Source organism: Pempheris klunzingeri, chromosome 10 (assembly GCF_042242105.1).
Source record: "Pempheris klunzingeri isolate RE-2024b chromosome 10, fPemKlu1.hap1, whole genome shotgun sequence".
NCBI lineage: Eukaryota > Metazoa > Chordata > Actinopteri > Acropomatiformes > Pempheridae > Pempheris > Pempheris klunzingeri.
In genome coordinates this window covers 27,313,461-27,328,363 of record NC_092021.1, presented here as the reverse complement: position 1 = coordinate 27,328,363, position 14,903 = coordinate 27,313,461, and the positions used below count along the sequence as shown (strand labels likewise).

The window sequence follows — 14,903 nt, the reverse complement described above, 5'->3', positions numbered from 1 at the left end:
TGATGTAAAACAAATCCTCGTCAGTGTCTGTACACGGTAACATTTCTAAAAACAGTACAAACGGTACAAAATACAAAAGTAACCAAACAGAAACGTGTTAGAAGGCATCTGAAGATACAAGAAGAGTAAAATAACAGAAGATCAGTGGCAGGAAAAGGAGGGAAGAAACTACACCAGTGTTTTTAAAAGTACAAACATATAGAAACATAATGACTGGGATTTATAAAAATCACACATTCAAAATAAGGAAAACTTTTCAAAGGTTCAGAGAAGTTTAAATATAACTTGAAAGTTGCTTTGAAAGTACAAGAAGAAAATGCAGTGACAACCATTTGGTATTTAAGTCCTCCGTCATTATCTCACCAACTTATGCTGCTTCTTTTGGTGAAAAAAAGTCACACCAAACTCCATTCAAAAAATCTGACATTTTTAAAAAAAGTCCACCTCAACTCCCACTAAATGCATATTCCTTAAAATAATAATGAAGAATATAAATTGTAAGGATCCACTTTTCAGACGGCGTGTCAGCACCACCTGTTTGGATTCAAATTTAAATCAGAGACCACATCACCTGGTGGATGGTAAGCAGATTGGGCCAGTTTATACTGCGGTTAAACTAATATAAAGTGCTGTGGAAGCTGGACCGATGCTGTGTTGCAATGAGAATTTAATTCTGCGTTGGTCGACCGTCACACATCCATTTTGTTTGAAGCCTACCGAGACTTCTAGATTAATAAACCTCTAACTCGCTGTAGGATTGAGTTCTGTCATTTCTCACCAACCAAAACCCACCCGACTGGATCGACAGGTGACTAACACAACACAACATGGAAGTAAGACAGCTTTGGAGTTGTTCGAAGGCCTATTTAATCTGCTGGATCGAGTCTGTGCTTCACCTCCTTTGCTCTCACACAGGCTTCCCTCTAATGAGCCGTCCAGCCCACAGCAGCGCTGGAAAGGTACCTGAGGAGGTTGTGCGTGGCTGAGGTTGTGCAGGTCACAAGGCGGGCGGTTTAATCATCTGCAGGAATGTGGCTTATCGCACCTCCTTGACGTCCTCCGTCCTTCCAACATGGCGGCCACAGCAGACCTCACAAGGCAGCTGGGACGTCTCCTTAAAGCAAAGTGCAAACTAGAAGAATAAAGATGCTCCAGCAGAAACGTCAGTCCGTCAATCTGAGTCAGACAGGTCGTCAGCAGGAGGCATCGTGAGCTGACTGCATAGCTAGAGGAAAGAACTCAACTTCAGATCAAACCAAACACTACGAAGACTCTGAGACACAAATAGAGACGTGTTTCCTAGATAAGCGTCACCATTACTGTTGTAACTGCACAAGGTGTCTTTATATGGTTTGTTAGTTCTCTAAATAATAACTGGTTCTAAAGTGCTTTAAAAAATGACTACTGGTCACACCGACTAGCCACCAAACACTTTAACTAGCCACAATCAGAGTCACAGCAGGAGCCCAGATATCTACCAGACAGGAGCTTCTTTAAAGGAGAACTGTTTTTAACCCTGGGTCCTATCTATACACATTCGGCTGACTAAATGACTGGTGGGTATAAAAAGTGTTGGAACTGGTCGAATTGACTGCAGATTTGTTTACCCAGAGACAGAAGTTATATCGCTGTCTTCAAACAAGCCAAACTACATTCACAAAAACCTGGATTTTGTCCCACAGAACACAGGAGCTGCTGGTGTTTGAGTTTGAGTTTGGTGTTCTAACACATCAGTTCAGATCCAAATTAACCCTTTAAAACACCAAAGTCACACAATAACTCAAACACTCTGACTGATGGAGCAGCAGCTCTAAAATCCCTGTTTTAGTGAATGTAGTCTGGTGTGTGTGCTGTTTGTGGTTAAACCAAAAGGATCTTCCAGGTCTCTCTCTGTAGGGATCCTTTCCATGATGCTGTCACACACTTAGAATAACACTCTGAGCCTGTCAGTGGATCAAACAAGCTCTTTTAGTGGACCTACTGTGATCAGGTGCAGTTGTCCCAAAGGATCACGTTGCAGCCATTGCAGCCCGTTTGGTGTCTGCTGGCTGAGGTGATCTACTGGACCAGTTCCAACACTTTTACTACCTACCAGTCACTCAGACACCAGGATGAGGACAGAGAGGACCATGAGGAGAAACAGTAGAGTGACCCTTTAGTCTCTGTCAGCTGAAGAGAGTTGAATGTTTTGGCCAAATTCAGTCCTAAGGTAGAATAAAGGCCAAACCCACTAGTCACAGGTGAACCCGTGGGACTCCTACAGGCTCCTCAAGATCGAGGCCACGCCCACCAACCACCAGGCTAGTCACTACAGGAGCCCTCACAATATAAATCATGAGTCTATCACTTCATATTATGCTCTATGTTTATTTCATACGGGGGGGGTGGAAGTCCAGTCCATTCTATGAGTGATAGCCGTTAGCTTGCCAACCCCTGAGGCCAAACAGCTTCATCGTCCACCCCCGGCTCCCCAGCCCTCATCCCCTTTATATAAAATAATAATAATTCAAAATGCCACATATCTCCTGGAGGGATTTCCTTTGCTTTACCATCAGACAACATTTTTGGGCTCCTGGTTTACCCATGTAGGGCTGAGGCCACCGGAAGGGCCCCCAGTCAGGGACTCCCCTCCCTCACTACCGACAGAAATATATATTGGACATCATTCGCACTCCGCAGGGCCATGGTTCAACGTCTATGGTCGAACGATGACACTAATGTAGATACAACAAGGAATCCAACCCCCCAAGGTTCCTAAGGTTCCTTCTGTCAAATCCTCCAGATGGACGCTGCAGCCTGGGATTCAGAGTTCGGTTCGGTCCGGCGTTGGGAGGCCGGCTGGTGCAGCGGACAGCGATCTCCATTTTCCACAACAAAGGGGAAGGAAGACAAAGAAGTGAGAAAGAAAGAATCCGCTCTCCTTTAAGAAAAGAAAGACACAACAGCTTCAGAAGCAGGTCATCCCATCCGGCTCGGAGGTCGTGGTCGCCGTGCCGCCGCCTCCCACCAAAAAGACGGCCATGCTGGATTTTGACTGGTTGATTTTGGGGATGCCTCCTGCTCTGTGAGGACCAGAGTGGGTCTGGGTGCTGCTGCCACCGGTGCTGAACTCGAAGTCCGGGTCGAGAGCCGTATCCGTGGAGACAACCCATGACGCTGGGCGCCATTTTTTCAGGGTGTATGGAGTCTTGACACGGCGTTTTATCTTCTCTCCTGAAATGCTCAGACTGCTGTTATCTGTCAGAGAAACATCGTCTGAGGAGGAGAACAAACCAGAGTTAGAAAACAGAGCGAAGATTAAAATCACAGCTTCACAACATCCTAAAGTGTTTTTCCATCAGATCAGCTCAGAGCGAGGTTCAGTCAGGACCCTCCTCTGATTGGTCAGGATCAGTCAGGACCCTCCTCTGATTGGTCAGGATCAGTCAGGACCCTCCTCTGATTGGTCAGGTTCAGTCAGGACCCTCCTCTGATTGGTCAGGTTCAGTCAGGACCCTCCTCTGATTGGTCAGGTTCAGTCAGGACCCTCCTCTGATTGGTCAGTGAGCAGGTAGCCCCCCCCCCTCTTCCTGGTGTATCTTCCTCTAAATGGACCATACTTTACTACATGAACATCCTGCTGTGCTGAAGGAGACTAAGATATCGACCAGTTAGACGACACCAACACTTGTTTAACACAATCTGAACCAAACTAGCAATAAGTTTGGAGTTTTTCTTTCAAAAACAACCATCACAGTTCGCACTTTACTTATTGGTTCCAAATGGGAACTGACTTTTTGGGCTCCCAACCAATCTATTACTGATCAATATGTGACCTAGAACTCACCGGCTCACATCCACGACACCAAGTTTAACCCAGAATCAGTGAGTCACTACAAACATTTGAGCCGGACTCACCGGAGGAGATGTAGGATGCAGACAGGTCCAGAGAACAGGGACGCGCAGGCCTCTCGGCTCTGACGGGGCCCACCTGGGGCCTCAGCAGACCTGGACTCAGTGAAGCTCCTGGATCCACAACTGGAGCCTCTGGGTTTGAGGATGGAGGTTTCAGGGCTTGGACTTCTGGAGCGATGGTTAGGGTTTCTACATTTGAGGATGAAGGTGAGGATGAGGGTTCAGGTTCGGCAGGCGGGTCTTGTGCTTGCCCAGCTGGTGGTCCTGATGCCTCCTCTGGAGGCTCAGCTGAGCCAGAATCTGGATCTGTGCAGCCCGGGACCACAGCAGCAGTGGTGGAGAGGCCCAGATGAGCCTTTGGGCGTCTGGTCCATGGAGGGGTCAGTCCGGGTTCTAGAGAAGGGACTCTGTGAACACATGGTCCTGGATCTGAGCCCTGGTCTTTGGCCCGGCCTGGTGGTGTCGGGGTGCGGCCAGGTGTAGCTGGTCCTGGACCAGAAAGCAGGATTTTATTCTCCAGATTTGAAACAGGATCAGGTCTACCGCCTCCCTGACCAACTCTCCTCTCAGGTTCTACCTCCAAACCCTGGACCTTGACGTCTGGGATCCTGTTGTTGTTGTTGTTGGAGTTGGAGCCTCGTCCGGACGCCATGTTTCCAGCTCGGCCCTGATGATGATGATGATGGTGGTGGAGATGAGGAGGGGCTTCGCTCTCGGCGGGCGGCTGCTCCCTCCTCAGCAGCGGTTCGTGTTCATCAGGACTGGGGTTGAGCAGGTTCGTGCGGCTGTCCTGTACTCCCATCACCCTTCCCTCCGTCCCGTCCTCCTCCTCCAGCTGTGGACCCGCCGGATTGGTCCGCCCCCCACCGATCAGGCCGTTTGTCACCAGGGCGGGCACGCCAGCGCTGTAGCCGTTTGCGACCACCGCTATTGAGTGGACTCGGTTTGTTGCTGTGATGCCGCCCCTAGTGCTGGTGTTGTTGGTCACTGTGGTAACCAGGTGGGGCTCTACAGCCGGGGCGACTGTTACCGTGTTCATTTTAGCGACGCCTGTTTCCACCTGAAACACACGACAGAATGAGCTGCTGCCACTGGTTAGGTTTAGGCATGTTAGGCTCCATTTGGTCGGTAGAGATGGAAACTGACTGTCTGTGGTTATGTGCCGCACCTGTCTGTGGTTGTCTACTGTGCCCGTCTGTGGTTCTGTGCAGTACCTGTCTGTGGTTCTGAGCCGTACCTGTCTGTGGTTGTCTACTGTGCCTGTCTGTGGTTCTGTGCAGTACCTGTCTGTGGTTCTGTGCCATACCTGTCTGTGGTTCTGAGCCGTATCTGTCTGTGGTTATGTGCCACACCTGTCTGTGGTTCTGAGCCGTACCTGTCTGTGGTTGTCTACTGTGCCTGTCTGTGGTTCTGTGCAGTACCTGTCTGTGGTTCTGTGCCATACCTGTCTGTGGTTCTGAGCCGTATCTGTCAGTGGTTATGTGCCGTACCTGTCTGTGGTTCTGAGCCGTACCTGTCTGTGGTTGTCTACTGTGCAGTACCTGGTTCTGAGCTGTACCTGTCTGTGGTTCTCTACTGTGCCTGTCTGTGGTTCTGTGCAGTACCTGTCTGTGGTTCTGTGCCATAACTGTCTGTGGTTCTGAGCCGTATCTGTCTGTGGTTATGTGCCGTACCTGTCTGTGGTTCTGAGCCGTACCTGTCTGTGGTTGTCTACTGTGCCTGTCTGTGGTTCTGTGCAGTACCTGGTTCTGAGCTGTACCTGTCTGTGGTTCTCTACTGTGCCTGTCTGTGGTTCTGTGCAGTACCTGTCTGTGGTTCTGTGCCATAACTGTCTGTGGTTCTGAGCCGTATCTGTCTGTGGTTATGTGCCGTACCTGTCTGTGGTTCTGAGCCGTACCTGTCTGTGGTTCTGTGCCGTACCTGTCTGTGGTTCTGAGACGCACCTGTCTGTGGTTCTGAGACGTACCTGTCTGTGGTTCTGAGACGTACCTGTCTGTGGTTCTGAGACGTACCTGTCTGTGGTACACCTTGAGCTTCCCCAGCTTCAGTTGGGAGGAGGCCGTGGTGGCGTCCCTGGTTTTGGGGAGCAGGTGGAGGCTGTTGGGCCTCTGGGGCAGGTTCTGTTGTTTGGGGAGGGGGTGCACAGAGGAGGGGGGGCTATCATCCCCACACACACCCCCCGGCTCCCCCCGAGGAGTCGACACAGAGTGGTTCACCTGAAGGAGGAGAACACCTGTATATCACCTCGATAGCATGTGGTAGCAGTAGTAGTACCTCGTTAGCATGTGGTAGCAGTAGTAGTACCTCGTTAGCATGTACTAGCAGTAGTAGCACCTCGTTAGCATGTGGTAGCAGTAGTAGTACCTCGTTAGCATGTACTAGCAGTAGTAGCACCTCGTTAGCATGTGTTAGCATGTTGTAGCAGTAGTAGCACCTCGTTAGCATGTGGTAGCAGTAGTAGTACCTCGTTAGCATGTACTAGCAGTAGTAGCACCTCGTTAGCATGTGTTAGCATGTTGTAGCAGTAGTAGCACCTCGTTAGCATATGGTAGCAGTAGTAGTACCTCGTTAGCATGTACTAGCAGTAGTAGCACCTCGTTAGCATGTGTTAGCATGTTGTAGCAGTAGTAGCACCTCGTTAGCATGTGGTAGCAGTAGTAGCACCTCGTTAGCATGTGGTAGCAGTAGTAGTACCTCGTTAGCATGTACTAGCAGTAGTAGCACCTCGTTAGCATGTGTTAGCATGTTGTAGCAGTAGTAGCACCTCGTTAGCATGTGGTAGCAGTAGTAGTACCTCGTTAGCATGTACTAGCAGTAGTAGCACCTCGTTAGCATGTGGTAGCAGTTGTAGTACCTCAGCTGTTTGCAGTATCTGGTGGTACAGCAGGTTGGTACTTTGTTTCTCTGCTGAGCCGAACTGTTTCTGGGAATGTTCCATCAAGTTTTCATCCGAACTTTCCCTCAAGTTCTTATCGACCTGCAGAGACAGACACACGAGGAACATCAGGACGGAGTCTGACGGGGGCTGAAGGCAGCAGAAGAGGAGTGACGCCGTCTATCTGGATAAGTGTCACCGTGAGTCTACCAGTCAGGAGCTTCTGTTTCTACCCATGAGGCATCGTCAAGTCCTCCCCTGTGAGGAAAAACCACTGTTTTATCAGTGGAGTCTGGTGAGAAACAGCTGTTCTGTCAATATCCTCAGAGCCACCAGACTACACTGACAAAAACAGTAAATTTACCTTGCATAACACAGGACATTGTTTTACTTTGTGTTTGTGTTATTGAGTGACAGGCTGAGGTGATCTACTGGACCAGTTCCAACACTTTTACTACCTACCAGTCCTTCAGACACCAGGATGTGGACAGAGAGGATCATGGGTAGAAACAGTGGAGTGACCCTTTAACAGTATGTGGCGACTGATGTGACAGTTTGGCTCAGAGGACGAAACTACAAGAATAAGAAGAAATAAAAAGACCTCTTTGGGGTCCAGCTTTGTGGCCTCCAGGTCTTGTTCTGTCAGCTGCAGGCAGACTGGGACACCGGGCACGGCGCCACCTGGAGGACAGCAGGGACACTCACTGAGAACACGACGACAACTCGTGTACTCAGGTGTACACCTGTCCGTGCTGGTTGTTGTTCTGCTTGCGTGGGTGGAAAAGTTAAATCCAGTGAAGCTACATTAGTTTAAGAGGATGGATGCTAGCCCGCTAACAACAGTGTACCGTGAGGCGTGCGTGTAGCTCGCTGAGCCCTGTTTTGACCCGTCATGGTTACTTCACACTCATTACTGGAGGAATTGACGGATACATAATCGGTCAGCCACAAGACACATCGGCTTCCTGTCTGACTCTAAACTGTGAAGGAACTTTTACTTTACTTTATGAACCAGGTTAGTTACTTTTACTCTCAAAGCTTTACTTGGATCTGTTTAGGGCAGTAATGGCACTTTTACTGGATTTTCAGTCGTGTGCTCACTTCTGCTCCACGAACACTAGCAAGCTGGGCTGACGAGCCTCCAGCGGCCATTTTATAAGAGCAATAAAAACATCTGCTGTGTGTGTGTGTGTGTGTGTGTGTGTGTGTGGAGGACTGACCGGTGTGTTCGGCCTCTGAGATGCTGCAGAAGATGCTGGCAGGTGTCATGGCAGCCGTGGAGCTGCGGTCTGACAACCGAGCCTGACAGTCAGAGAAATACATTCATATAAATACCACTGATGGTAACCCTGGTAACCCTGGTAACCCTGGTAACCCCTGGTAACCCTGGTAACCCCTGGTAACCGCTGGTTACTGATACCTGCACCTGCTGCCGCTCATAGTTGATGGACTTTCTGTTCTTTTCAGCGGCGTCTGTTCCACTCGTGGTCGTCTTGACGACGGATGCTTGGTGGCCGTCTCCCTGGAGATTTTTGACCACGCCCACCTGCAGATCCTCGATGTAGGAGGAGGCGGAGCCAACCTGAGGCCAACGGCCGTGAGTCAGGTTCCTGTAAGACAGACAGATCAGGAACCTGCAGTGTGTGTGTGTGTGTGTGTGTGTGTGGTTGTGTACTGCGGTGTGTGTGTTAGTGTGTGTGTGTGTGTGTGTGTGTGTGTGTGTACCTGTGGTTGTGTACTGCGGTGTGTGTGTGTGTGTGTGTGTGTGTGTGTACTGCGGTGTGTGTGTGTGTGTACCTGTGGTTGTGTACTGCGGTGTGTGTGTGTGTGTGTGTACCTATGGTTGTGTACTGCGGTGTGTGTGTGTGTGTGTACCTGTGGTTGTGTACTGCGGTGTGTGTGTGTGTGTGTGTGTGTGTGTGTACCTGTGGTTGTGTACTGCAGTGTGTGTGTGTGTGTGTGTGTGTGTACCTGTGGTTGTGTACTGTGGTGTGTGTGTGTACCTGTGGTTGTGTACTGCGGTGTGTGTGTGTGTGTGTGTGTGTACCTGTGGTTGTGTACTGCGGTGTGTGTGTGTGTGTGTGTGTGTGTGTACCTGTGGTTGTGTACTGCGGTGTGTGTGTGTGTGTGTGTGTACCTGTGGTTGTGTACTGCGGTGTGTGTGTGTACGTGTACCTGTGGTTGTGTACTGCGGTGTGTGTGTGTATGTGTACCTGTGGTTGTGTACTGCAGTGTGTGTGTGTGTGTGTGTGTGTACCTGTGGTTGTGTACTGCGGTGTGTGTGTGTGTGTGTGTGTGTGTACCTGTGGTTGTGTACTGCAGTGTGTGTGTGTGTGTGTGTGTACCTGTGGTTGTGTACTGCAGTGTGTGTGTGTGTGTGTGTGTGTGTACCTGTGGTTGTGTACTGCGGTGTGTGTGTACCTGTGGTTGTGTACTGCGGTGTGTGTGTGTGTGTGTGGGTGTACCTGTGGTTGTGTACTGCAGTGTGTGTGTGTGTGTGTGTGTGTGTGTGTGTGTGTACCTGTGGTTGTGTACTGCGGTGTGTGTGTGTGTGTGTGTGTGTGTGTACCTGTGGTTGTGTACTGCAGTGTGTGTGTGTGTGTGTGTGTACCTGTGGTTGTGTACTGCAGTGTGTGTGTGTGTGTGTGTGTACCTGTGGTTGTGTACTGCAGTGTGTGTGTGTGTGTGTACCTGTGGTTGTGTACTGCGGTGTGTGTGTGTGTGTGTGTGTGTACCTGTGGTTGTGTACTGCAGTGTGTGTGTGTGTGTGTGTGTGTACCTGTGGTTGTGTACTGCAGTGTGTGTGTGTGTGTGTGTGTGTACCTGTGGTTGTGTACTGCAGTGTGTGTGTGTGTGTGTGTGTGTACCTGTGGTTGTGTACTGCGGTGTGTGTGTGTGTGTGTGTACCTGTGGTTGTGTACTGCGGTGTGTGTGTGTGTGTGTGTGTGTACCTGTGGTTGTGTACTGCAGTGTGTGTGTGTGTGTGTGTGTGTACCTGTGGTTGTGTACTGCGGTGTGTGTGTGTGTGTGTGTGTACCTGTGGTTGTGTACTGCAGTGTGTGTGTGTGTGTGTGTGTGTACCTGTGGTTGTGTACTGCGGTGTGTGTGTGTGTGTGTGTGTACCTGTGGTTGTGTACTGCGGTGTGTGTGTGTGTGTGTGTGTGTGTGTACCTGTGGTTGTGTACTGCAGTGTGTGTGTGTGTGTGTGTGTGTGTACCTGTGGTTGTGTACTGCAGTGTGTGTGTGTGTGTGTGTGTGTGTGTACCTGTGGTTGTGTACTGCAGTGTGTGTGTGTGTGTGTGTGTACCTGTGGTTGTGTACTGCGGTGTGTGTGTGTGTGTGTGTGTGTGTACCTGTGGTTGTGTACTGCAGTGTGTGTGTGTGTGTGTGTGTGTACCTGTGGTTGTGTACTGCAGTGTGTGTGTGTGTGTGTGTGTGTACCTGTGGTTGTGTACTGCGGTGTGTGTGTGTGTGTGTGTGTGTACCTGTGGTTGTGTACTGCAGTGTGTGTGCTCAGCAGTGTGAGTTCACACAGTCTCTCCTCGGCACACTGAGCGGTGAGTCGAGCTTCAGCGTCCTGATCCCAGCAGTCATCCATCGTCTCCTTCAGGGAACGCAGCGCCTGACGGCACACACACACACACACACACCACACACACACCACACACACACACACACACACACACACACACACACACACACACACACACACACAGAGTCACACACACACACACACACAGAGTCACACACACACACACACACACACACACACACACACACACACAGTGTGTTGCTGTAATTGTGTTTAACTAGAACAGACTAGTCAAACATGCTCTGCTGCCCTGAGGTCTGTCTGTCAGGCACAGCTCCACTAGTCAGGTGTTGGCTTTGGGGTTTCAGGTGAGAACAGGGGGTGAGAACAGGAGGTGAGAACAGGAGGTGAGAACAGGGGGTGAGAACAGGAGGTGAGAACAGGGTGAGAACAGGAACACCACTGACCAGGCTGTTCTCCTTCCAGGCTTCGGGGAATCTGGGTCTGAACTTCTCTCTGGCCACCAGGATCTGCATCTCCTCGAAGGTGGGGTGGTTCCCCAGCTCGGCCTGGAACGCCAGCTGGTACTCCGGCACGGCCTCACCTGGACACACGGCAGGTACATGGTGACGGTGTGGACGCGCCTCAGTGATAAACACACCTGTCACCTGTACTCTGAACAGGTGACGGTCACTGCACTCAGACTGATCAACGTTTCTACTCTCGACGTGTTTACTTAGTCAAACCTGACGAAGGAAGGAACCTTTTATTCACGACATCATCTCAGAACTTCTGTCACTGATTCTGGTTTATTGTTTGAAGATGCTCCAGGAAATGACATCACCATAAGAACACACTGTGCTGTGTGTGTGTGTGTGTGGACTCACCTGGGAACAGGTGAGAGCACCTCCTGAAGCTCTCCCAGTAGAGCAGACCCAGAGCGTAAACATCCACCTGCTTCAGCGCCGCCTCGCAGTCCCGCAGGTTCAGAGCGCCGCCGAGGACCTCTGGAGCCATGTACCGCACGGTCCCCACCTGCACACACACACACACACACACACACACACCTGTCTCACTTTGAACCTGCCCTATCGTCGTCATCGGCCACCCGCCACGGTCACATGACCTGACCTCAGATATGGCCACGGTGTCGTCGTCTCCGGGGCGACAGGGCCGGCTTCCCGTCAGCCTCATGGACAGGCCGAAGTCGGCGAGGACGCAGGACAGGTCGGCTCGGACCAGCACGTTCCTGCTGGTCACGTCTCTGTGGGCCACCGCCGGTTTGTACTGGTCTGTGGGGGGGGGCAGAGACACAGCAGTCTGGATCTGACACGTCCCGGTCCGACCCCTCTAACCCCGACGGCCTCAGCGTCTCATCGCCGGCAGAAACATCTTTACATTTATCATCAAATCAGGAAATCACTGACCGTCGAGAGGAAGCCGTGATATCGCTCTCTTCAAACACACCAGACTCCACTGACAACAACAGGACCTTCATCTTGCAGAACACTGAGCTGCTGGTTTAGTTGATGTGACTTTGGTGTTTAACACATTGGTTCAGATCCAATTTAACCCTTTAAACACCAAAGTCTCACACACACACTGACTGATGGAGGCAGCAGCTCTAAAATCCCTGTTTTAGTGAATGTAGTCTGGTGTGTGTGCTGTTTGTGGTTAAACCAAAAGGATCTTCCAGGTCTCTCTCTGTAGGGATCCTTTCCATGATGCTGTCACACACGTAATGTGATCACTTCTTTCCAGCAGCTGGAAAGAAGGCTGTTTGACGAGGTAAAATGGCCGCTACTACTGACAGTGACGGCAGCGATCGTACCTCCTCTGTACAGCTCAGTGTGCAGGAAGGCGAGTCCTCTGGTGACACCGTGAGTCATCCTGCAGCAGGTCAGCCAGTCCACCGTGTGGAGAGACAGGTAATGAGACAGACAGCCCTGAGACAGACAGGCAGTTAGTATGTGTATGTGACAGTTATATGATACAAATGTCATATCAGCTAACGTTAGCAGCTCTTTAGCTTACACATTTTAGCTCATTAGCAACTAAACTCTGACTGTGACTAGATTTGCAGTGACTCCCTATCTTATTTCTTTTTGGACAAAGCTAAGCTAGCAGTTTCACTCTGCTTCCTCTGATCTGTCTCTGTACTGGACACCACTCTGTAGCTAACAGGCTAACTGCTGCCTACAGAGGATGAGCGCTAACAGGCTAACTGCTGCCTACAGAGGATGAGCGCTAACAGGCTAACTGCAGCCTACAGAGGATGAGCGCTAACAGGCTAACTGCAGCCTACAGAGGATGAGCGCTAACAGGCTAACTGCAGCCTACAGAGGATGAGCGCTAACAGGCTAACTCCGTAGGTAGCAGCCTGTTAGTCTGTGTCAGTTTAAACTGGTCTGTTTAGTTTAAACTGGTGATGACAGCTAGTTATGTTAGCTAATGCTATTTGTGACTGAGATAAACAGGATGTGATGAAACAGCACGGTGTTGTTTGAACTGGACAGAAAGCACCGGGCTGCTGGTGTCTGTCTGATGTTTAGAGTGTGTGCAGACAGTTAATCCAGTAATTACTGTCTGACCGCTGCAGAGGAATGCAGTGATCCAACCGACCAGACATTACTGTGTGTGTGTGTGTGTGTGTGTGTGTGTGTGAGAGAGAGAGAACAGTGTGGTTATAAACAGGAAGTTAAAGTTATTTATGTGTAAGTTTGTCAATGAGAGATAGTGATAATAAAGATTTGATTGGTTGCTGCTCTGTGTGTGTGTGTGTGTGTGTGTGTGTGTGTGTGTGTGTGTGTGTGTGTGTGTGTGTGTGTGTGTGGCTCCAGACAGGAAGTGGGGGTGAAGGCGCCGTCCTGCAGCACAATAACCAGACTAATGTGGAGTCAGAGAGTCGTGACAGACGACAGCGTGGGCCTGCTGTTAGCGCCCCCTGCAGGCGGCAGACGTCACCACAGACACAAACCACATTCATCACACACCGTCTGTCCTGAGGGGGTTAGGCTACAGCAAACACCATGTCGTCACCTAAAGGGTTCATCCTCTGGAGATCAGAGGTCGCTGTTCATCAGTTCAAGCTTCACCTCAAGCTAATGTAGCCTCCTGCTATGTTAGCCTCCTGCTATGTTAGCCTCCTGCTCACATGTGTTTACTAGATGAAAACAGGGTGACGTCACTGAACCAGTTGTTCAGTAGAGCTTAGTTGTTCACAGCCACTAACTGTAGGTGGAGCTGTTGGAGCTGAACTGACTGACAGAGCTAATGTTAGCATGCTAATATCGGAGTAAAAGAGGTAACATGGAGAATTCGACATATCTGACCTGAAACCTGATAAATGTGTTTAATAATGATTAACCTCCTGTTAAGATTTTAAATCCCATTTCACTAAAACAACAACAGATTACAAACTACGAAACGTTACACTAACATGTGGCTAAATGAGCGAATAAGGTCAGTTAGCTTAGCATGATCAGATGTTCCCTTCTCATCATAAACTGTATGAACACGGATTGAAACAGATTTCTCCACATCTGCAGACAGAAACAAAGCACACACCCAACTGTCGTTTTAGGAAGTTATGCTAGCTCCTAATGCTACACTGACTTCCTGTGGATCCTAGTCTTGGCCCTGCTAATGTGGTTCTCTGGATCCTGTGGGTCCTGGTCCTGGCCCTGCTAATGTGGTTCTCTGGTTCCTGTGGGTCCTGGTCCCGGTCCCGCTGATGTGGTTCTCTGGTTCCTATGGATCCTGGTCCTGGTTCTGCTGATGTGGTTCTCTGGTTCCTATGGATCCTGGTCCTGGCCCCACTGATGTGGTTCTCCATCAGCCAATGGATGTGCGTCTGTCCAAGGCTACAGCCTGTCCGTCCTTGGGAGCTGGATCTCTCCTTCACTGTGGTGCTCCTGGAGGTTTCTCTTTTCCCACTGGGTTTCCGAAGAAGGAGGGTCATAAAGGGCAGGTGATGCCTCGGACTGATCCACCGGACTGATCCATCGGACCGATCCATCAGACCGATCCATTGGACTGATCCATTGGACTGATCCATTGGCCTCATCAACTGCTGGACTCTTTATTAGATTGTTTGTTCGCTTACACTTCTTGTTTATTTCAGTGAACTTTGTGAAGCACTGTGAGACTCTGTTGTGATATTGGGCTATACAAATAAATTGAATTGAATTGTTTACAGAGCTGATTGCTCCTGATCGGATGGTGTTACAGATGTTTCCTATCAACATATTAAAACATCATTAAGATCTGAGTTCTTCCTCCATCACTGGTTAAGTTTATGGCTCCTTACAAACATCAGTTCCTGCTGCTGATTAGCGGAGGATGACCAAAGACCACCAGCACACAGGGATCAGTTAGCCTGAAGCTAACCTGAAGCTAGCATGAGCACCATGTTGAACTTAATAATGAGGTGAAGTGAAGTGACGGTTCAGTCGGATTATCAGAGACAATGAACAAGCACAGTAACTAAAAACGATTAGCATTAGCCAGCTAACAAGCATGTAGTCCTGTCTGGTGAACCTTCTCTTACATGTGGGTAGTACTCCATGATGATCAGGAACTCTGGACGCCCGTCGCCTGCCG

General features: G+C 49.9%; 1 protein-coding gene across 1 annotated transcript in view; it reads right to left on the bottom strand.

Annotated features, from left to right (window-relative positions):
* Window positions 1–2,819: 2,819 nt before the first annotated feature.
* The window catches only part of LOC139208037 (bone morphogenetic protein receptor type-2-like), a 19,053-nt gene continuing 6,969 nt past the window's right edge, over window positions 2,820–14,903 (bottom strand). The window contains exons 6-18 of the mRNA XM_070837580.1: window positions 14,851–14,903; window positions 12,133–12,247; window positions 11,433–11,593; window positions 11,189–11,336; window positions 10,769–10,905; window positions 10,255–10,391; window positions 8,184–8,379; window positions 7,990–8,071; window positions 7,371–7,450; window positions 6,749–6,871; window positions 5,907–6,110; window positions 3,898–4,954; window positions 2,820–3,255 (exon numbers count right to left, since the gene is read on the bottom strand). The exon at window positions 14,851–14,903 is cut by the window's right edge and continues 181 nt beyond it. Of these exons, the coding sequence (XP_070693681.1) occupies window positions 2,948–3,255; window positions 3,898–4,954; window positions 5,907–6,110; window positions 6,749–6,871; window positions 7,371–7,450; window positions 7,990–8,071; window positions 8,184–8,379; window positions 10,255–10,391; window positions 10,769–10,905; window positions 11,189–11,336; window positions 11,433–11,593; window positions 12,133–12,247; window positions 14,851–14,903 (2,801 nt within the window). The 3' untranslated portion in view covers window positions 2,820–2,947. The remainder of the gene's footprint in view (window positions 3,256–3,897; window positions 4,955–5,906; window positions 6,111–6,748; window positions 6,872–7,370; window positions 7,451–7,989; window positions 8,072–8,183; window positions 8,380–10,254; window positions 10,392–10,768; window positions 10,906–11,188; window positions 11,337–11,432; window positions 11,594–12,132; window positions 12,248–14,850) is intronic.